Here is a 23,027-nt window from a genome sequence, read left to right as displayed (position 1 = left end):
GTCCTTACATGAGCTGGGAGCGTGAACCCAGGCAAAGTCACCCAGCAAGCTAAGCAGCAGGTCACATCCTAAAACAGGAGCCCACGGGCGTCTTCTCTGGAAAACGGGCCAGACGGGCGCGGGCCAGCGAGCAGCTCTGCGGCAGCGCCGGGGTCGGGGCCAGGATGGGGCGCCAGGAGCAGGGCCGGGAGCCCAGCAAGCGGACCTGGAAGGCCGGGCCGCAGCCAGCCTGGGGCCACAAGCATGTTCCCTGCAGAACCTCTCATGGAATCCGTTTCCTTTAAAAATCAAAAGCAGTATTTTAAGGATTTCTGAAAACGGCTTTATATTTTCGTCTTTCTAAATTCTATTTTATTTTAATTATTTGACACAGAGAGGAAGAGAGCTTGCACAAGCAGGGGGGAGGGGCCGAGGCAGAGAGAAGCAGGCTTCCCGCTGGGCGGGGAGCCTGATGTGGGGCTGGGTCCCAGGGCCCTGGATCACGACGGAGCCAAAGGCAGACACTTCACTGACTGAGCCACCCAGGCGCCCCTTTTTATCGTAAAAACCTAAGCTGAGCTTCTCATCCTTAATACAGAATCGAAACCAAAATATTACAATGTAAAAGTTTTGCAATTCAAGGAAATCCCACAGTATTATGACTTAAAAGAGATTTAGTTCTCCTTTGAAGGAAAATTATCGAAGGGGAACTAATGTCTGCAGAGCACCTTTCTCAGAGCAGGAAACTGGGTTCTCCGAAGCCAGGCAGAGCGCAGATCTGAGCCCAAACGTGACTCCAGAACCCGCGTTTCCAGGGCACCGCGCTCCTTCTTGGGACCCGTCCCTGAGGGTGTGGCACACTGCGTGACTGATTCCTGCCGCACACTCTGCTGGTCGCCGGAGATACACGGGTAGCAGACCCCAAGCCTCCGAAGTGAAGGACAGAAGAGCCGGCCGGCCGCTCTGGAAAAGGACACACCATCATCACGGTGCTCCGTTTGGAGAACAGCAGGAGGAGCACTCACCAGGGAGGCACTGGGATTCTTTTTAATGTTTATGAAGTAGGACCTGCTGAAAAGCAGAAGCCGATTCAATATATATTTTTTTAAAACATGTACACGTCCAGGGTGTGTGAGTGGCTCAGTCAGTTAAGCAGCTGCCTGCAGCTCAGGTCCTGATCCCAGAGTCCTGGGACGGAGCCCCCACAGTCCTGTCCAGTTGAGTTTCCTGCTCAACAGGGAGCCTGCTTCTCCCTCTGCCTCTCCCCACAGCCCATGTTCATGCATGTTCTCTCTCAAAAAAATAAATAAAATTCTTAAAAAAAAAAAAAACCCAGACATGTCCACTATACAGTATTAAAGAATTCAAAAATATCGTAACAGATAAAAGTGTAATTCCTCAGATTATTTGCAAAGTTTTAAATTAAAATAACATAACTCACTAATAGTTTTGTTTCAGATAAATGCAAACCAGATGTAGCGTGTTTTTTAAAGGCCTTTAAAATGGAGACTCACAGGGGCGCCTGGCTGGCTCAGTGGGTAGAGCATGTGACTCTCGATCTCAGGGCTGCAACTTTGGGCCCCGCGCTGGGTGTAGAGATGCCTTAAAAATAAAAAGCTTTAAAAAATAATAATAAAATAAGATAAAATGTAGACTCAAAATGCACCCTCAAGGAAATAATTGCTAAAGGGTCCATTCTGACCTTTCTTCAAGTTAGACCGAATTCAATTAGGAAAGAAAAATGGAGTAGACAGACTGGACTAAGACCACTCCTATAATTAGTTAAGAACCCACACCAATAACCTGCAGAATTCTACAGTAAATTAATAACCAGCTGCAAAGAAAAAAGCTAAATATACAACCAAATCTGAGCTGTGGTGTCCTCTGGACAGTGGCCCAGAGACGTGCGTTGCTTCCTCGGGAGTCACATGGCTCACCTGAGTCCCTCCAGGGCCGCCGGGCCTTCCCACCAAGGACTCCAAGCAGCAGGGAGGTCCCCAGAAACACTGCTCTTTAGTCAGGCCGGGTGGATGTGAACAATTCAGAGACACAGGAGAAGGGAGGCCACGTCTGTTGGAAGTGCCAAGGGTCCACAAATGAGCAAAATGCCTGTAACAGCCACTCCAGAAACAGATGCCCCTAAATGGAAGAATTCTAATGACAATCACTTTTTTTTTTCTCTAGCTCTTTCTCTTTCCAAAAATTCTTCCCTTTTATTTTCAACACATTGTCCTTTAATTCCTTGCCAAGAACGTGGAATTGCTCTATGGCTCCAGCCCATTTCCTGGTGTCAGTGTTTCCAGAGGCTTCCTGTAACTATAAACACCTTTGCTGGCGGAAGGATGCTTCTGGAAGCTTCGTCCTCCAGCTCCCTGCCACCTGCAAAGGTCCTTGTGGGGGCCACCGTGCTGCCCCTTCATGGAAGACCGTCTCCTGGGGCTCACTCCGAGTCCAAGGCAGTGACGACGGCCAACGTGCGCTGGCACTTCCTTTGTTCAAGGCTCTCTGGCCAACTCGACGTACCCTATCTCCTGTCATCCTCACACCAACCCCGCAACAGGCGAATCAGCTGCGTCCCCGGGAGACACACAGCCAGGGCACGACCTCTCGGAGCACCTGCTCTTTCTGACCTCCCGGCAGCCCAGCTGGAGGCAAGAGGGATACTGAGAAGAGCCGTCAACAAGGCGCAGAAGGAGCAAGAGTTGACGCCGGCCCCTCTCTGCGCTCACAGCTCTTCTCGGAGGCCCGTGTCCACCTCGTGGCCGCGGCCGGGTCGCCCCACACCCAGGCCGGAGCCCCTGACCCCGCCGGCGCGGGGCACCTCCCAGCAGGCCGCGTCCCAGACACAACAAGTCCCAGGGATTCTGGCTCCCCAGGATCCGGTTCCAACAGGAAACCAAAAGGATGACAAAGTCACTTAGGGGAAAAAATGACAGATTTCCTCACGACGGCCCATTGATAAAAAGAAGAGCATCGGAAACACAGAAGGTGTCAAAACCACAGACGCGGCCGAGTCTCCCGAGAAACGGAGCTCGGCGGGAGCAGGAACACGGATCAGGAGCGCCTCCAACACAGGGACTTCCCCAGGGACAGGCCCGAAGGCCTCTGTGGGGCTCAACCTCCCACTCCCCTTCCCCATCCTGGGGGGCGGCGGGCTGGGGCAGCAGGAGTCGTCCGGGCTCTCCTGGAACAGCCGCGGCTACCGGGGAAGACCGCGCCTTCGAGGAAGAGCCCCAGGTGAGCGCCGCGGCCGACCCCAGCAGCACGAGTCCGGCGTCGGGGAAGTTCGTGAGGGCGGAAGGCAGACCTCGGAGGTTAGGAACGGGTTTTCACAAAGTCCAGTACCTGGGAAGGAAGCAGCAGCGGAAGGAAACCCGACGGTGGACTCGGAGGAAGCGACACTAAGTGATAAGACAAAGCCAAGGTCGGGGTGCGGAGCAGGACACGGGGACGTCGGCAGGGCTGAGCCCCGCACTGCGGAGGAAGGAAGAGCCCCAGGCCAACACCTGGAGAAACAGGGAGCATTAACTTCCCACCCAGAACATCATCAGGGAAGAGACGGCGCCGGAGGACCCGAGGAGTTCGCCGCCTCCGCGAAGGCCCCGCCGCAGGAGGGGTCTCCGGCGTCCCGGACCGGGGGCGCAGCGGCTCCCGCCCCAGCCCCGTCCTCCGGAGGTGCACGAGGTGCCCGAGCCCCTGCCCTGAAGGAAGAGTCACTCCGCGCAGCCTGGGGGGAAGGAGAACAAGCCGCCGCGGCCCCTGCAGACGGCGCGGACCAGACCGCGGAGGCTCCGTTTCCATTCAGCACAGGAGCGCCAGGATGCGAAGCCCACGTCTTCCCTGGGAAGACTCTCCGATTCTTGCCAGAATGTAGTGATTTCTACCAGCTGAAGCGGCTGGGCAGCTCTCCAAGGGTTTAAACAACACTTCACATCTTCCATGGGAACCGTGCACTGTTCCCGAGTCAGACGCTACATTAAAATAGAAGTGTCCCCCTCCTCGAGCCGTGGGGGACGCTGAAAAGGAGCTGGTAAGATGAGGCACGAGGAGACTGGCGCTTGCGGTTTTGTTTTGTGGTTTTTGTTTTTTAATATTCATGGTTTGACATTTGGGGATCTTGTGTAGAATTAGCGGGAGGCCGGAGGAAGACACAGTGAACAAGCCTCGGGTCTGAAAAATCCAACCAAGACCTCAACAGGAAGGTGACAAAAATCACAACAAGGAGGGGGACCTCCTCAGCCACGGGGCAGGCGACCAACCCGAAACCGCGTGTCGGAAAGTCACTGTTTGGAAATTCAATTTTCAAAGAGGTAAATTACGTTACTCAAAACTGAACACATATGAAAAGTATAGACGGGGGGCGGGGGGTCTCTACACCTCCGGCTCCCTGTCCCCCCGCATGCCACCGAGCAGGACAGGTCCGTGCTTTACCGGGGGTCTGCCTGGTTCCCACCTGCAAGTACAAACAAACGCAAGGACACGCGTCTCCTGTCCTTTCCGGCACAGGAACGTGTTCACGCCGCTGCACGCTTCCTTTCTGCCCACAGCCAGGAGCCTGGAAGACCCTTCGTGTGCATCTCTATCACTGGGGCAAATTTTATTGAGGCAGGTCCCGTGGAGACACTTTGCGTGGTTTTCAATGCTCTCTTTCAAGTGGTGCGGCAATACTTCAATACCCTGCCTATGCGCAAGCGCGTCTGAATGGTAAACTCCCAGGAGAATTATCGCTTCATTGGGTACATGCATTTTTAATACTAATCAATACTGCCCAATTGCTGCTTCAAAGGTTGTACCCATTGATACTCCCACCAGGGCTGTACAGGAACACCTTTTCCCTCACAGACGTGCCAATGGTGTGTTAGCAAGTTTGTTAATCTTTACAAATTTGACAGGTGAAAATGCTACCTTGGTGTTATTTCAAATCACATTTATTGTATCATGAATGACATTGAGAATCTTTTCTTTTTCTTTTGCCTTTTTTTTTTTTTAACATAATCATTCACTTCTTTTTCTAGAACGATCCGTTTATTTCCTTTGACGATTTTTTATTGGGTTCTTTCACGTAACAGTTTCCAGAAGCTCTGTCTGTATCTGGAGTGTGAGCTCAATGCTGTGGCAGGAGCGGTCAGTGTGTGCTTCCTTCTAGGGTGGGCTGTGGACAGCTACAAGAAATCTTACGCTGCTGGAGCTCAGAGGCGCAGGTGGGAGTTGAATGGCCACGGGCAGAAAGGCCAGGAGCTCACATAGAGCAGCTTTCCAGGAATCTAGCCGGACTTTACTAATGGTACTGAGGGTCACAGAAGGTCTGTTACTGTAGATTCACACATCAGTCTTTTCTCTGACTACTTCTGGATTCTGGATCTTGAATCACATTGAATGGGTCCCCCCCCCCCCATTCCAAGCCTAGGAAGCAATCAGTTCACTTTTTTGTCTTACGTTTCTTTAAAAAACAAAAACAAAACAAAACAAAAAACTATTCAAACATATGATCCATTTGGAATTTCTTCTGGAGGTGCAGAAAAAGGTATGATCTAATCTTGTTTTTGTCTACACGACTTCCTAGTTGTCCCCAAATCATTTTACTCAATAGTCTACTTTTAACCCTAGAAAAGATAATATACTTTTAAAATATTCTAAATCCCTTCATGTGTCTGGGTCAGTTCTAAGACTCTTTTATTCCAAAGCACTGGTTTAACCTATTCACATGCCGGGACCACACTGTTTTAATTGTTGAGGTTTTATAACGAAGTCTTCCCTTAATCTGCCTTAAAATAATTGGATATGTTTAATCATGAGACACAAACAGTTTATCCTAAAAAGGCAGATGATCGATGAGACAAGAATGTTTGCAGAGTAAACTTCTGGTCTTGGGACAACAAGAAAATCTGAACATGGATATAATCCTAACAGCAATGATAAAATATATAATTACCAAATCTAGGAAGCCATAGTAATCAGGCTCTGCGGATATCATTTTAAATGTTCATTTTGGAAGCTGTTAAAACTATAATGCAGAAACACATAATTACATCATGTATGAATAGGTACAATTTGAATTCCACACACTCAGGATGCTTTCTTCCAGCCGTGACCTGCTCTTCATGCAAAACTGCCTCTTACCCAGTACTTACCAACTTTTAAAAGTCCAAATATGCTCACATTTTTATAAATAATTCATGATATCCACACACATGGCACTGTTTCAATACCTTCATAAGCAACGTTTTCTCTTTGCTACTGTAGAAAATGTTTTTGTCAAAGTAAGAAGCTTTCTATCACTGCCTCAGGAAAGAAAACAGAGGCAGCCGAAATGCTCCAAACACGTATCTCCCTCCTCGCCATCAGCAGGTGGTGCTTGCCCCTCGCTGAGCTCCCCGTAGCTGGGGAGCCCTGGTCATTGGTGTCAAACAGTGGTTTTGGAGTACACGGGGGAAAAAACAAAGAATCTGATGATGTCTGAAGTTATACTAAAACCCAAGCACCACGTTACTTACTTCATTTCTGCCTTCCTTTTGGGAAGACTAACATTCTTTAAGGACCATTTTGATCAGATTCTCCCACCTAAACACCTTCGCTTACTTATTCATGAGAATTATTGTCTAATTGCTTGGCAGTGTGCTAGGCACTGAGGTTAAGAAAATGAATAAAACATGCTTCCTGCCCACGGGAAGGAAGGGAGACACACACTAAGTGGAAAAGTACCGGCCCCAGGCACTGGCGGTGGGCAGAGATGGGGGACGGTGAGCGGTGAGCGAGGCCAGGGAGAAGGCGGGAACTCCCAGAGGCCAGGGAATGGCAACTGGAAGGAAAGGAGGGGCCTGGGGGCGGCGGGAAGTTCGCCAACTACAAGCAATTTGGCGCTGGAGGAAGTGGAGGGGAGAGGGGGTGGCGGGAGGAGGGGGAGTCACACCAGGCAGAGAGCTTGGTCCCAGGCAACGATGCCCTTAGAGCGTTCTTTCCCCTGCGCACCCCTCTGGTCATTGCTGAACGGTGTCATAACTGCCTCGATCTTGTCTGCACCCCACCTGGAGGCCAGGAGGAGGTCTGTGGACACGGCCACTGCCCGTGAGCAGGACAGCAACTGGAACACGGGCGCTGGACGAACCGTGCCTGTCACGTGGCGCAACGTCACTGTGCTTGGCACCCCCTGTCCGGCCCCAGGATACACACAGAATGACCTCCGCACGAAGACTCGGCAATCTCTCCTCCACTGCTCACACTGCCTTTATCTTCTGCCTCTCTTCCCCGTGACGCATGGGCCCCGGGCCCCGGACCCCTCTGTGCGTGCGCGAGCTCGCTCGCTCTCTCTCTCTCTCTCTCTCTCTCAGGCTCTCCGGCCACAGCTCCTCCCCTCGGGCCTCCCGCCAGCTCTGCACACCACACACCCTGCCTCCTTCAAGATACCGCTCCAGTTTCGTCCTGCTGGGTGGTTTTCATCAAGATGTGCACTCAGAGCTTCCAAGCGTCCACACTTCCCGCCTCCGGGTGTTTGCCCCTGGGGAGAGCGCGTGCACTTGACTCCCGCAGGGCTCTTGCACGCAGCCGGCGGGCGGCCCGGGCTCCGCGATTGCGCGGGACTCCCTGGACTTTCCTCCTGGACAGCTCTGGGTCACTCCCGTCGCCGGCCCGACCATCCAGTTACTGACCCGCCTGCGCCGGCAGGGCCCCTGTGGCCTGGCTATGTGCCCCGACTCTGCTCACTGCTGGGGGGTGCAAGGTGGACGATCTCATGTCAGCTTCCTGCACGGTGCCCTTGCCTGCACCTGACGCCCCCAGCCCCACACTGGCCTTCCACAGATGTCCCTGCAGAGCCCCCTCCAGTGGCCCTGGCGTCCTTCCTCCATCTTCTCCCAGGCTTGCTCTGTTCTCCTTCTCCTCCTCCTCCAAACTCCTCACCAGCAAGTCACACTCTCGGGTCCATGCCACCAGGGGAGAAGCCAGCTCTCACCAGCCTGCAGGGGAAGGCCACGGGGCTCTGTCTCCCCTTTCCTGCCCCACAGCTACACCTGTCGCGCACTGGTCTCCGGGGGGACTCTGCCCCATGAAAAACAGGTCTGCCTCTCTGCCACCACACTCAAAATCCCTGGACGGGGCCCTGAGGGCACGGTGGCGCCGCCAACTTACTCGATCTCCGGGGCGCCTGGCTTCTTCGGTGCAGCAGTGCCCCCTCCCGATTCCAGGACGCGGTCTCTGCCATCTCCCTCCTCTCGGGCTCACTCTTCCTCTGGGTTCTCCATGGTTCTTCCTTCCGCTCCTGTCACACAGTCTTCTGTCCCTCCTGCTCCCCCAGGTCACGGCAGGTTTCCATTCAGCACTGCGGCTTCTCCTGCTCCCAAGAAGTCACAGAGCCTCATCTCCCACCCCACTCCTTCTGCGGCTGCCCAGAGAGCCCCCCTGTCATTCCACACCCCCTGCGGGGGACGCCACCGCAGCACACAGCTGTCTACTAGTGACTCCATCAGGCGGCGCTCGGAGCCTGCCGGCTGCGCCCTCGCACAGTCCGGCCCGTGCCCAGCTGCCACACCGAAAGCCCAGGCACCCCTCCGGCCCTCTCCTGCCTTCACCCACACACCCGGTGCACCTGCGCCTGCCTCCAAGCTCCTCCGAAAGCCACAATTCATTGCCACGCGGGTCTCCCGATCTCTTGCCCTGCCTACTACAGGGGACCACGTGTCCTCCGTCTCAACAGCCCCTGCATTCACTCACCGAACTGCAGCCAGAATGAGGTTCTTGGATCACAAAGCCCATAATCCCCAGTAGTTTAAAACCTTCCGGCAGCTTCCCTTTGCTCCTGCATAATATGCAATTTTCCCCCAACTTACAAAGCCCCAACTGGCCCTTTTGCTCTGTGGGTTTCCCTCCACACCACTGCTCTGGTCCGTGCCCAGGCTCTGACGACAGGGGACCCTCCTCCTGTCTCCTAACCGGAGACTCCCTCTGCTTGGGGCACTCTGCACTACTGGCCGCATGGGCCGTTCAGACCCCAGGACAACTTCCCCTCCACAGAGAAGCCCCCACAGACCACCGGAATGAAAGGAGCTGTCCCGTCAACTCGCGATTTTAACTCCACGCATAGTTCTCGTGGCATCTGGCACTTTCCATGCTGGGTGGATTCCTCCCTTCGCAGGATCGGTTCACGTCTCCATCACAGCACGCACGCGCCCACGCAACCAGGGATCCCTGTACCAACAACAGTGCTGACCAAATCGGTGTCAATTCCAGCATTTTCTGTCCTTCTATCCTTTTCTCTGGACAAGGAACCAGCACCACCATCACCAGCCCTGAACACACACACACACACACACACACACACACACACACACACTCCCCTCTCCAACCCAGGAACCAAGGAGCCACCGGGCCCCTGCCTCATCAGCCACCAGTCCGAGGAATGTTACCTGCTCCTCCGGCTTCTGTCTCCCCTACTTCTCAGGTGCATGCTCTCCGTCTCCCACCCGTCCTCAGTGGGCAGATGACGACTCTGCCCCTGGTCACACAGCAGCCCGGCTCCCCCACGGGAGGCAGTGGGCTTCCCACCTTCTTCCTTACCCCTCTGCGCGTGGAACGTCGGAGGGGCTCGGCTTCCTTCCCTCAAGCCCCTGCGCTCCCTCCGCGACGCAGGGACTGAGTCTGCAGCCCTGCCCAGCTCTCCTGCTTGCTGTGTGCGGAGAGCTTGGACTCTGTCCCCGTGGGGTTGGATCCCGGCACACAGAGGCCCAGGCCAAGTCCTTTTCAACGAGTGGCCTTCCATTCCCACGTTCCCTTTCCACAAGCACCACGTTGTTGTTTTTTGTTTCTTTTCACCCTTGAATTTCCCAAGCAAATATTAGAGCACCTTCAACACGCATGTCAGCCACGGTGGGTCTCAGGGATAGAACCAAAAAAGACAAGCTCCCTCCCTCAGGCGCTCACCGAGCTTGCTTTCTGCACAGGGAAGCAAGGCAATCAACAAGCTGGCCAGCAAATGAGCAAGAGAATTCCAGAAAGTGGTAAATGATACAAATAAAATCCGAGTGCTAGTCGTCTTCTGTTTCCTTCCTAAGATCTGGAGCTACTCTATCACTGTGGAGTTTTCCCTTAGACCAATTTAGATCAGCTGGAGGAGCTTGATTTACATTTTAAAAGGAAATTAAAATGTTTTGAATTACAACTAAGAGTTTTCCTTTTAAGGGAGAAATATTCCTTTTTCATGAAAATTATTTTTTTTCTTTCCTTCTCAGACTGCCTGAGCTGTTTTTAAACAAACAAAAATTAACAATATATTAATTGACGAGATGCTCATCTCCCCAGGTTTAACCTGCTTTATAGTAAACAAAATGCTAGCATTTACTTAATTATCTAGTGCCCTGCATTTTTTTTCCCCTCCTGAGGAGGAAGGACTTTTAAGATCCACATTCTCAGCAAGTTTCAAATAGGCAACACAGTATTATTAGCCATAGACAGCACGTCCTACATGAAGGCCCCCTGACTGACTTATCTTGTTGTAATGTATTTCTCTTCCCAAGGGATAGAAGAAGTTCTATGTGCAAAATTATCCAAGGGTAAGACATCAGATTGACACGAGGGAAGACACTGACCTTTTTCCGCTGCCTCTGATTTAGATTTTTAGGGATTATCTTTGTTCATGCAAGCTTTTTGAAACTAAACAAGGAGTTTTATGAAATTTAAATTAACACCCTTAAACAGTTTCGGCCCATTTAAACAGCACAGCGGGTGGATTTCGGCCCGACCAACTACTCCAGCCAAAACAGACAAAACGTCTCTACGGACATCTGGTCATCGGACATCTGGTACCATGACCGGCAGGCACCCTGGCCGGGCAGGGAAACTTCACAACTCTGCTTTGTTGATCATCTTGGTAGCTATCTAGATCCTTACTTCAGGTCCTTTGAGGAAACAGTCTTCATTATTTCCAACGACCTCAAATGATTTGCACTGAGTAGGGACTTAATAATTACCCACTAGTTGGCTGTGAACTGACTTGACCTCCATTTCCATTGTGATTCGGGTCTCACGTCCTCAGTAACCTCTGTCTCACTAACGCCCGTACAAAGAAGCTGTGTGTCCAGTTTGGTGTGGCTCCCGCGTGTCACACACATTTGCCCTTCAGAGGAATCCCATCTGTTTATCTCTGTGTGTTCAAGTGCTGGTCACAGAGGATCTTCAGTCTCAAGAACCAGAGCACAAGGGCTTAGCGGGTGATGCTGAGCATATTTCGAGCCTACCCTTCATGCAGACGCACACTTTCTGTTATGAACACGTGAAAAAGACACAATGCGCTGTGGTCTAAAGCAGTGTCCCACATCTTTGCCACGTCCTCTTCCTGCTCCCTTGGTCCCCTCCGTCCTGACCAAGAAGCGCTTTCCCCCTTTACAGCCCAGCACCATTCAGAGTCGGCAGCTGTCAAGAGACAGTACGGAGGGAAGGGAGACTTTCTGACTCTTCCGTGTGCTTACGGCAGTATTCTCAAGGCCTCTTCTCTGCTGAGATACCTCTCCTGCACTCTCCACCACAGCACCAAGTGCAGACAAGGTGAGTTGTTTTTTCCAGAAAACTGAAGCATATACCAGTCTGTCACAGCATGACTTCTTGACTTTGCTCTGCGTGTGTGTGCGCGCGCGCACACACACACACACACACGCATGCATGCACGCGTGCACACCCATGCAAAGCGGAATTCTCCATTCTCTCTAGAAGGATCTGGGTTCTCCAAGTACAGAGACGGCTTTCTATTCCAGTCAGCAACTTTGGGAGCTGTGATATGCTGAAGCCCTGAGCCTGAGGACAAGGTCAGAGGTCAACATTTAAAGGTGGACGGCAGATGAGGGGGAGTCAGGCATGACCGGACACGAAGGCAGCATGACCGCCAACCTACGAGCCCTGGACGTCAGCACTAATAAGCCTGCTTCCAGGAGGCTCTCTCCTGATTGGTGAACCCCTCATGGACTGTGGCCAGGCCAGGGCAACTGGTAATGTCTTTTAATAAAAGTTTGCTCTGTGCATTACTGAGCAAACCAGTGAGTCAGTGTGGACCAAAATGCAAAACCCACATGGACAGGAATGGAACCAGGATATCCAACTTCCAACCCATGATTTGCTTTTTGAGGATGATAAAAATAAAACCAGTGTTCCTAGAAACAGGAACTGGACACACCAGCCTTTATGTGACAACTTGATTGTTAGACCCAGAAGAGACCAAATGGAAAGGCAAAAAGAAAAGGGGAATAAATGTGCAACAATTAAGACACATCTGTATAAATTTAGGCATTTTTCCACTCTTACAGAATCCAGAATTCATTCTTATCGGCCAACATCAAAAAGTCTGCCAGGATTCTGGTACTTCACCAATTCAGACAGCTGTAGCGTCTCATCCAGTGAGACAGAAACAAAGACCCTAAAAGTGTCAGAGCAGAAACCAGCTCCTGTCCTCTGAGCGTCCACTCAGCATCTGCCCACCTCTGCCCAATAGTAGATCGTGTTGAAGAGTACTTTCATACTTAGCACCTTAAAAGACCTTGTAGCCTCTTGATCCCATTCAAACCCCAGGCTACTCCTTACTGACTTGGTTCTAGGGATGAAAACACACACAAAGACAAAAACCCGCAGTTCTTGAGTGTGATTATCACGCGGCTTCTCCCAGCCAGAACTTCCTGCAGAATGGGTCCCTTCTGATGGCTTTCTTCTCTAGGTCCTCTGTCCTTCCAAAGGGAAAGCCTGCTGGGAACCCCCTAGTTCACCCTCATTCAACCTGGACTGTTCATCTTTATCCTGTCCCACAACATCCCTGGCAAGGTACCCCCTCTCTCCCAAACAAACCCCACTAACAATAAATACAAAGAGAAACCTCATTATTTTAGGAAACCCTGTTCCACCCAAATGCCCACACCCCTGTCCCCTTGCCACTGCCCTCTCCCCAAAACAATGCTCCTCACAGGCAAGGCATGGCACCCTTCCATCCCCACACATAGCCCAACCGCCAAAAGCGGAAAGCAGACGTTTATTTGGAATGCACAAATGCACGTGGAAGCGGACAAACAGGGACCCCAGTTCTAGGCCCAAGACTTAGCCAATACGCTTCAGAACGGGTGCGGAGCTCCATGGTCTCACCCCACCTTCAATTACTAGCAAATCTGTGCCCCTTTCAGTAAGTAAAAATGTCCACATCTAAGGTCAGCAAGCGCGAGGTCCTCCGTGCCCAGACCACATCCCTCCCCAAATGTAGCATCTAAAAATCAACCAACACCGGCAGGCGGGGGCCTGCGGAAGCAGATAACTGGAAGCTGTGTCTGACTAGGGGAGACTCCAGGATGGACGGGTCGGGGAGGGGGTCCGGGGACCACGCCTAGCGGTCCTATCAGGTCCACGGGCAAGTGCGGGCAGAATCAGCCGCTGGCAGCCTGAGTGAGCGCGGTGCAAAAGGCCGCTGGGCCACGCGGTCCCGGCGGATCCCCGCACCCCGGAGGCGGGATCGCTGGGGGCTGTAGGGCCCGCGCAGGACAAGCTCGCAGGCCCAGGGGCTGCCCCCGGCGGTGCTCGGCGGGCATTGTTCCAGACAAGTACCAGCACCGAGGGAGGGCTGGACCCCAGGAGCCCAGAGGTGAAGACTGGCCAGGGCTGGGGCGTGAGCGGCGGATGGGAGCAGGAAGCCAAAAGGCGACCCGGGAGAGTCTGCCGGGAGAGGCGCCGCGGAAACGCGGTTCCCTAGCGAGCAGCAGACAAAGGCTCGGGTGCGCACGCGGTGGACGGTGGCGCCCGGGCTCCGCGTTTCGGGCCGGGAAGAACCGTGCCCAATCCAGCTGGCGCCGGAGTCGCCCCGTGCCCCGCGGATGCGGCTTTCGCCACCCCCCACCCCCAGCCCCGGGTCTCCCGTCCTCACCTGGCTCGCCTTCCATCCACAACAACGGCGATCCCCTATCCTGCGCACCGGGCGCCTCTTGCCTTAACATCTCCCGCCTCCTGCCTTCCAGCAAACCTCTGCCTTGACTATTCTGCTCAGCCTTGCCCCCCTCCCCCGCGACACGCCTTCCACCACCCCTGCTCCAGCGCGCTCTCAGCCCGGCACTCGGGGCTGGGGAGGCGGGGCGGCCTTAGGCGGCCCGGGGGTCCGAACCCGCGACGCCTTCCTCCTCCACCCTAACGCCCCATTGTCCCTCCATTTACCAGCCCAGGCACAGCTAAAACCTCGGCATCTGGAGTAAGTGGACAGTGAAGGTGCACCCGTTTCACTCCGCGAGTCCACGCTCCGGAACAGGGTCACTGCAGCGGGGGTGGGGGGGGGGGGAAGCGACCCGGGCACCGACACCGAACCCGGGGAACCGCCTTCGACCTTTGGGAGCGCGGGGCTCCGGTGTCCTGGCCTGCCCTCTCCCGGCCGGGGGACCCCAGCGGGCGGGACCCCCAAGTGGAAGGCAGCGCGTGTCTTCCAGCCTCACTGGCCCCAGGCTAAGGTGAGCGGAGCCTGGCGTAAGGGGCCAGGGTAGAGACTGCACCAACGGGCCGGGCAAGCGTGGCCACAAGCCGCACCCGGGGACCCGAGGCGGGCAGCGGATCCCGTTCTCACCGTGCGGCACCCGCCGCCCTCCCGGGTCGCCCTTCCCCCCGCCAGCACGCGGAGCCGAGGAAACCCCGGTGTCCCGGAGCCGGCGGACACTCCCGCGCGCCACCAGTGTGCCTCGAGCTTCCCGTCCTCCCGTGAAGCCCACTGGGCGCCAAATGCCCCGGACACAGCCCCCTGCGCGCCCCCGACCGCGGGGAACGAGGAGCCCGGCACTTACTGGGGCTCAGGAAACACTCCGTCAACCTTCGGAAGCAGCTCGCGTTGTTAGAAGGTCCATCTTCCATGTCGGAGCCGAATAGCAGGGGGGACGCGGCGGCGAGGGCGAAGCCGGCGTCTCCGGGCCGCCGCGGAGTTCGGCCGCCGCCGCCGCCGGGGCTGGGGCCGGGGCAGCCCCCGCCGGCACCCGGGAAGCCGGGGGAGCCCGCGCGGCGGGCGGCCGGGCCGAGCGGGAGCCGGAGCCCGGCGCGGGCTGGGAGCAGCAAAGCCTGGAGCGCGGAGCAGAGGAAGAGCCGCCGCCGCCCGTCGCCGCCGCCGCCGCGGGGACTACTGCTGGGAGGGACGCTCAGGGGAGCTGCCTCTGGTCCTCCGCCGCCGCCGCCGCCGCCAGCATCGCCGCCGCCGCCGCCTCCTCGCGCCGCCGCCGCCGCCGCTGCGCCCCCCCTTCCTGGGAGACGCACGGGGAGGTGGAAGGCAGACGAGGAGGGGAGAAGAGAAGGGGGGGCCGGGGGGGGCGGCGGCCAGAAGTAAAAGGAAGACGGAGAGGAGGAGGGGACAGGGGAGGAGAGGGCGAGCGCGAGGGGAGCGCGGGCCGAGCCCCAGCCGCCGCTGCCGCGCGCACACAGGGCGCCCGGGCCCACCGCGCTCCCCCCGCCGGCCACGCCGCGCCAGGGCTCCGGGCGGAGTTTGCCGGGGCCGGATCCGGGCTCGTCCCCGGCCGCGGGCAGGGGGGCGTGGGGGCGGGGAGCGAGCGGCTCTACGGGGCTGGCCATGGCCCTCCTCCCCCGGGCCGCGGTGGGGCAGGCCGCCGGCGGGAGGGGCGCGCCGCGGGCCGGGACTCGGCGGGCTCCGCCCCCGCAGGACCTGCCTCCCGCGGCCGGTCGGCCCGAGCGCCGCTCCGGTCCTCCTCTCCGGTCCTCCGCGCCCCTCCCGGCCCAGTCTTCACATCGCGTCCCGCTCTGGGTGCGGGAGGACCTGGGGCCGGGCGCGGGTGCCCCGCGGCGGCGCCTGTCTGCCGGCTGGCGCGCACAATCGGCGTGCTGCCGGCCCGGGCGAGGGGCTGCGGAGACGCTGCCGGCGAGCGTGGCGTGGTTAGTGCGCGCTCCGGCGGCTGAGCCTCGGCGACTGCTCGAAAGCAGCGGAGAAAAGCGCCGCAGTGTCGCTGCCCGTGGAGGAGGTGGCGGCGGCGGCTGCAGGAGACGCCCACTGGCGGAGCGGGCGCTCCCCACGCCGCCGCCGCCGCCGCCGCCGCCCTCCCCCACGTAGCGCGCCCCGCCGCCTCCCGGCCCCCGGGCGCCAGGCCCCGGCACCCCGAGGCCCTCTTTGGACGCTGGGCGCCCGAGCCACCGGGATGGGGCGGGGGGAGCAGGGGAGCTCCCGCGTCTCTGCGGGGCGTCGCCACATCTGGGTCTGGTGTTCCGGATTCTAAATTCGCCGCCCAGCAGCTGCTCCAGCTGTGCGCTGCCGGGCTAGCCACGTCGGCCTGTCCCTTGCCCGAGCCCGGGAACCCTCCCGGTGGCTGGCCAGCAGCTCCAACCGAGCTGTGCTCGGAGCTCCTGGGAGAGGAGTTCAAACTCGGACGTTTGGCTGGAGTTGAAACCGACGCACAGTGTTTCCAATAAACTGAGAGTAAGAAAGCCTGTTCATCCCCCAGGACTCCCTTTGCAAAACACACTTTAAAACGAACTTCGTGCGCGCCGCCCAGTTTGCCCCGGTAAGAATGGAAAAGGCATCTATGGTCAAAAAAGAAAAACTGCGAGATCATCCCCCCAAAGTCCTGAGTACCACCTCCTCACCTGCGGCTTTTTGGGACAACACCCTCCGCCTCCATGCCCCCCTCCTTCCCAGCCCAGATTCCAAACAGTTGCTACTGAACTGAAGGGTAATGTGCCGCCCAATGGGCGCTGGGAACACGGAGCCGCTCGAAGTTTGGGAAGTTGAAGCGCCAGAGCGCACAGATGCGCGGATGCTTTCGTCCCAGCCGGCGGGCTGCGCGGGGTCCTCACCGCACTCGGGGTCCGCGCGCGGTGGGACGAGCTGTCCAAACTCCCTCAACTCGGTCACCTTCCCAAGACTGGAGCACGCGCACCGAAGCCCAACTTCCACAAAGGGCAAGACGGCCACCTGGGCGCGCGGCGCGCGTGGCGATGCAGCCGCTTGGCTGACGCAGGGTCGGGGGCCAGGGGTGCGCCCGACCCCGGGGCCAATTCTCGTTTTCCACGACGGTCCGTCCAGTTCTCACGTGTTTTTATTTTGAAGTGTGCTCCAGATTCTCCCCTAGTCTCTGTTTTTCCCCACTCCCGTCTAAACAGTCTATACTGGAGAAGAGCATATTTGTATCTGCACCAAACTGGGGAAGTGGGGCGCCTGGGACTTGGTGCGACTCCCCTTCTCCCAGCAAAGGCTGAAGGCGTTTCTGCAATTGCGGGGCGCACTCCGAGGGTCGCGTGTCATGGGCGCCAGCCCTGGCTCTCACTAGGTCGTAATCCCTAAATTTGCGAAACAGGAAAAAGATTCCGGTGACCCTTACCTTCCAGAGTGCGTATTTTGTTGTTGCCTTTGCAGTTTTCCGACGAAGGAGAAACTAGAACGATCAGTCAGCCTCCCGGGCGACGCGCCCGAGAGGCGCGGACTGGATCGCTGGGTACCTCTCCGGGCGTCGGGAGTTTGCCCCGGCTGCGGACCTGGCGGCGCAGGGTGGGTCTGGGGGGGGGGGGGGAAGGGGGTAGCCCAGGGGCTGGAGAGCACATGCTTCTCCTCGGAGAGCGTGGGGTTCATTCCTTCACTCGCAAAAGGCTTCTCCTCGTCGTATACGTTTGTTGCCTTTTGGAAAGATTACAGCGGCTTTCCTGTTACAAGAAAAGGTACATGCAACTCGAATGTAAGTCTCCGCATACGCGCGGAGAGTGGCGCGGGAGCCGTCAAACATTTGTTCTCTGCGTCTTCGTTGAATCAGAGGCAAACTTTAGATTGTGACTCTTTTCTGGAATAAAACTTCTTTCTAGGTTTTCGTCCTTCTTTTCTTCGAACGCCGGCTGGAAGGCACAGGTTTCCTGGACAAACTGAAAACGACAAAGCACGACAAGGGGAAGGGAGCAAGTGGCGGGGGTGTTTACTGATTATCGATTACATTGGTTCCGTGACTCCCGGAGTTCAGCTCTGCTAACATCAGTGTAGTAGGCTCCCGGCCACTTTTCCTTTCCGGATGAAATACTGTTTAGTCAAAGATTTAAATTACAAACACAGGGTCTTAGAGGCTCCTCACTCACCCCTGTGTTCAGGTGTTGCAACACCGGCAGGATGTGCCTCTTGTGGCTTCTTTTCCTTCCCTTTGAGCTTCTCTAATGACATATCACAAGAGGGAAGATTGTCACTAAACGTTTGTTACTCCAAACCTTTTATGAATAAACACATTGGCCCATAATTCAGTAAGCATGGCTTTCTGGTCGCGCCCAGAACGTTTGCCCTGTAGCTCCGCGACAGGTTATCAGACCGCCGCAGAGATTACACACAGCTGGAAATATGAGTTGTAAGTCCAGGAGCATGGGATGAGCCCTGGCAGGAACCGACACCCCTACAGTGCTCCTTGTGAAATAAACGATTTTCCTCGTTCTCCACTGGAAAAAAAATGCCCACCTGCTGGAAAGAATAAAAACTAAAATCATGTTAAGAGGCCAGTGAACACTAGCAAAGCTGCCAAGATGATGATGATCAAAGTTAGGTATAAAAGCATTTGTCTCTGCCTTCCCCCCAAAAAATGATGAGGAAAGTTTATCTGGGTAATGAAAACTTGCGCTTCAGCGCTGCCTGATTCTACTCTCATCTGAATTATTTGTTTTTAAAAGCATTTGAAAACATGGGGCAAGCTAGAGTCTCAGATGATTTTTAAATGATTTATTCATACATTTATGAATTCTTTATAATACTTTAAACATCCACCCCTTTTAATAGCCCAAAGTTAAGTTTACAATACGTATGGTTAAATTTTATATGATTTTGGCCAACATGCAGGCCTGTGCCTTAACTGATTTTATTGATAAGCTGTTTTCTCCTTTCAAATACTAGTAACCTTTCTTCATAAAGATTGGAAACAAGGGTTGATTAAATGTTAAACTCATCTACTTATACAGGTAAAGTCTGTTAAAGAGACACATTGCCCTCCCTTGGTTTTGAATTTTCTGACTTACAGAAATCCACAGTTATCTGAGCAAAATAATTCATAAACAAGTGGGTCTTGCTTCCAAGCGTCATAGAAATCTGTGCATTTTGCATGCTGGTTTTCAGTTGATTGCTAGTAAATTATCAATTTATATGTCACTCAGGTGTGAGATATCATATCACAGAGACCCTCTGCATTCTAATGAAATAATTTCTTAGTGATTATCTGGCATGCTGAAAATGGACTCGGGGTTGAGCATTGACTCACAGCATCCTAAGCCCCCAAATGCCTCCCTCCTGGCTCTAAGTTTGTCATTCCAGGAAGCCTCCTTCAGTGTTTCTTTCCTCTTGCCCATCACAGCCTTGATGTCTGGACTCCTGAAACTGATGGGCTTTAACCTGTACATATGGATATTTTGTATCAAGTCTCCGGAGAAATGGAATGCAGGTATAATTTGTGTTGGCAGCTCCATTTTAAACAGCTTGGTAGCAGGGTCCTGTTACTCTTACCACTTAAAACCTTTAGTAAAGGCCAGCATACACTAGGCATTCGATGACTGCTTCCCTACCTGTCGCCTGCATGCCCACTGCTTACAAATTTGTATTAGTGTTGATGTCAATAAATCTTGACTAAAATGAGGGACGCATTCATTCCTACGGTATTGTTGTAGTCAGCCTAAAAAACAAAGGTCGTTAAAATTTAGTACGGAAACATTACTATAAAGTCCATATGCTATATGGCACCGTCTTGAAAAAGATTAATATGATTTTAAAAAACTCAATTTCTTCAGCTACCCTTAACATTCCTAGATCTTCAGACTATATTATTATTATGACTTCAAATCAATTAACTATAAAACTGTGCTTTTTTATTGCTTTATGCTGTAAAACAAATAAAAACCAGTATATTATTTTTCATTCAAAAAGATCAAAATAGTGTTTAATTTTCAATGAGAACATTTCTGATAATAGGCAGATTATTTAAACACTAATATTCTAAATAAGACTTCTTAAATACCCACACCTTTTGAAAAGGGTGGCGTCAGTGTGCTGCTAGATAAATAATAAGATTCAAGTGGGAATTTTCATTAGTTGAAAGCAAAACATTTAATTCCCTCCTAAAAAGAAGCTCGGTTTAATATCTAATAAACAACTAGCCTAGAGGATACTGGTGTTAGAAAGTACCGCTGTGGTTACATAATCAATATTAAGTTCTTGAGATAAGCACATGAGCGTTAATTCTTATATAACACTGTCATGTTACGACTCAGAACTGGATTCTGGAGATGCTGTCATCACAAAAACAGCAAATCACTTTAGAGACCCACTGTGATTCGTAGAATGTTGAAATGCCTTTCATTTCTCAAAAACATACAAATCAGAGTATAACCATGTTGTGTTGAAATACAACCCAGTGTTGTTTAAATAATCAACACTCTTACCAAACGTTTACAGGGCAGAGATAATCAATTATATTTGAGACTGTGTTTTAAGAGTCCAATAGAAACAGTCTGTGAGAATTAATTATATATATATACATACATATGTCTGTGTATATATATATTATATATATATATATATATATATATATATATATATATATATATCCTAAAAGAAAGAAATACTTTAAGAGACCCACAGCCCAATTAAAGCATTTAAGTAGAAAGTGACTAAGGAGGCATTCAGGATAAAAAGGGTATACCAGGGAATGGCTTAAGTTCCTCCAGATGGTATGGCCTAGGAAGTACAGGAACACCTTAGGTACAAACGAGCATGGAGCTTCATGAAAGGTCCCCCAAATTCCTACTGAGTCTGTCCCACCATGATGAGTCCCTTAGTGCCAACACAAATTATTGTGTGGCTTGTTAAGTTTGTTCAAAAGAAGCACATCATCATCTATGGCTCCGGAATCCTTTTCTTGTAAACATTATTTTATTTTATTACCCACATTTTTACAAGGGGCCTTGATATTGATTCAAGGAGTCTGATGCAATGATGAGAGAGAGAAAAATCATTGGCTCTTACAGATTTGTCTCAAAAATGAGGTCCACAATGGCTCATTGACTCCAGAGAATGTCTTCCTTTCCATTCACCTCAAAAAATTAATTAATTAAAAATTTAATTCATTAAATAATTAATAAAAGAAGCCAGGCATGGCCTGGGGCACAGAAGGCCACTCCGAGTTGTGTTCCAGTCTAGACCAGGACTGGAAGGGCATTTAAGGGCATGCATGGGAGGCCAAGTTCATTCACATGGGTGAACTGTTCTGACGTCAGGCCTTGACTTCCAAAAACCAGTTTCTCCCTGAGCTTCTCTTAGTAAAGTGCTCAAGGAGAAGGAGAAGGAGAGAGTTTCACACAATGGGCAAGCGCCTCGGGCTGCTATTGTGCATTACACGATGTTAGACACACGGTTCCCAGGCCACCCTTCCAAGAATTTGGGTTGACAAAGGCCCTTGTCTACACAGTCAGCCCGTCTTGCTGGTCGTGCATGTCCAGTATCTATAAAAGCATCATTTCACACGGGAGCTGTACTTAGAACTCCATCTAGTAGATCTTTTGAAAGGGACCCTTGTGGAAAAAAATAAAAATAACCTCAGAAGCCAGAAGACAAGCAGCGCTGATTTTCAGCTGCATGTCTTATCCGCATGACTTGACGGGGAGCCCGAGCAATCTGCCAGCATCTATCTGACGGGAAGCTGAAGAGAGAAGCTGAGAAAGGGCATCTTCCGTCCTCTCTGGACACATGCATTCCCTTTGGTTCTGAAATTGGGGATTAATAACCTCGTGTTCATGTGCCACACTGATTAATCCTGTAGTCAACAACACAGATAGTGAAAAGAGGGGGATGTCCTCCCCCGGCGGCGGCCCCCAACACGAAGCAGTCATCTGACAGGGCTTCACTGTTTCAAACAGAGTGGCCCATGAGCGGAGGGCCAAGCCCAGTCCGAGGTGGCCTGAATTCAAAGCTGTCTGCTCACTGGCTGCAGGTCTCCTGTCAGCTGACGGCACCCCAGCACTGAGCTGGAAAGTTTAGCGCTCTTCTTCTCCCCTCTAGCACTGCATTCTGGTAGAAATCTCTACCAGTTCCAGAAATCTCTACCCAGGACTCTTGCTCCTTTGGCATATTATCCTGCATTAGGACTACTGATGTTCAGAATAATCCTACATTAGGACATTTGCCCCTCTCAAATAGCTCATCATCATGGCTATCCGTAATAAAAAATCAATGACAGCATATCAACCCAAGTTGAAAAAATACACAGAAAGGCCAAACATAAATCCTCCTGATGTGAAATCCACCACAGTTCTCCATTTTACATTCTACTTCTGCGATGATTGTCCGCTGTGCCTGGACAGCCTCGGGCGGAGGGACAGGACCATGGCAAAGCAGGCAAATGCCAACTTCGCAGAAGAACACAGCAAGGGTAAGTAGCATTAGAGAGTTTGTTGGTTATTTGTGAAAGAATTCAGCTGGCCAAGCCCGACTGGATACTTGTGGCTGAACAGAGTGCGAAGGGAGCATCTAGAGGCCGCATTTGCTCAAGTGGGTCACCTGGCAGGGGGCCAGGGAAAGGAATCCTGCCACACACGGATGGTTGGGTAGCTTGTGTGGACTCAGAGAGAGAAAGCTGCAGACGGACAAGTTATTCATGAGTTCTGTGCGGACGGTGACCATCCTGTCCTTCCAAAGGGTCTGAGGGAGGGCCTCTGGTCCCACAATGAGTGTCCTGATCTGAGGCTGTGTGTCTTGTGCTGCACATATGGACATACCCCGAACCCATGCCCTAAAATGGCCAACAGAAAACACAGCTGAGTGAGATACAGGAGAGAAGAGCGGCTTGGAGGCAGTCCCCGCTCAGCCACTGGCCTCCCCCACCCCCGCGATGCCCAGGATTCACACCCTGGGGCTCGGATGGACCGCCACGGACCGCCACGCACGAGATGAGGAAAGTGTAGAAAGTGTAGAAAGTGTAGAAACATTCACATGCGCATTCTGAAAGATTCTCCCCATTGGTTAAAAATTAAAAAATGGGATTGAACAATTAAAACCAAGTTACAGATGACTGCGGGTTTTATGGGATAATCTCATAGAGTCGACAGATCCTGACATAATC

At 53.2% G+C, this 23,027-nt stretch overlaps 1 protein-coding gene across 4 annotated transcripts in view; it reads right to left on the bottom strand.

The window, feature by feature from the left end:
- The window catches only part of PDE10A (phosphodiesterase 10A), a 569,171-nt gene that overhangs the window by 276,641 nt on the left and 269,503 nt on the right, over nucleotides 1-23,027 (bottom strand). The window contains exon 1 of one of the 4 annotated variants that reach the window (XR_009354435.1): nucleotides 14,754-15,971. The exons of 2 other annotated variants lie outside the window; for them this stretch is intronic. Coding sequence is in view for 1 of the 2 variants with exons in the window: in XM_059176571.1 (XP_059032554.1) it covers nucleotides 14,754-15,525 (772 nt within the window). In the remaining variant the exon portion in view is untranslated. Of the gene's footprint in view, nucleotides 1-14,753; nucleotides 15,972-23,027 lie in introns of those variants that run through there. One more of the 4 variants, XM_059176571.1, reaches the window with a different exon arrangement.

The sequence above is a fragment of the Mustela lutreola genome, chromosome 6 (genome assembly GCF_030435805.1).
Source record: "Mustela lutreola isolate mMusLut2 chromosome 6, mMusLut2.pri, whole genome shotgun sequence".
NCBI classification, from domain to species: Eukaryota; Metazoa; Chordata; class Mammalia; order Carnivora; family Mustelidae; genus Mustela; species Mustela lutreola.
Note: the sequence above shows the minus strand (reverse complement) of the source record. Positions and strands in the feature narration are given on the sequence as shown.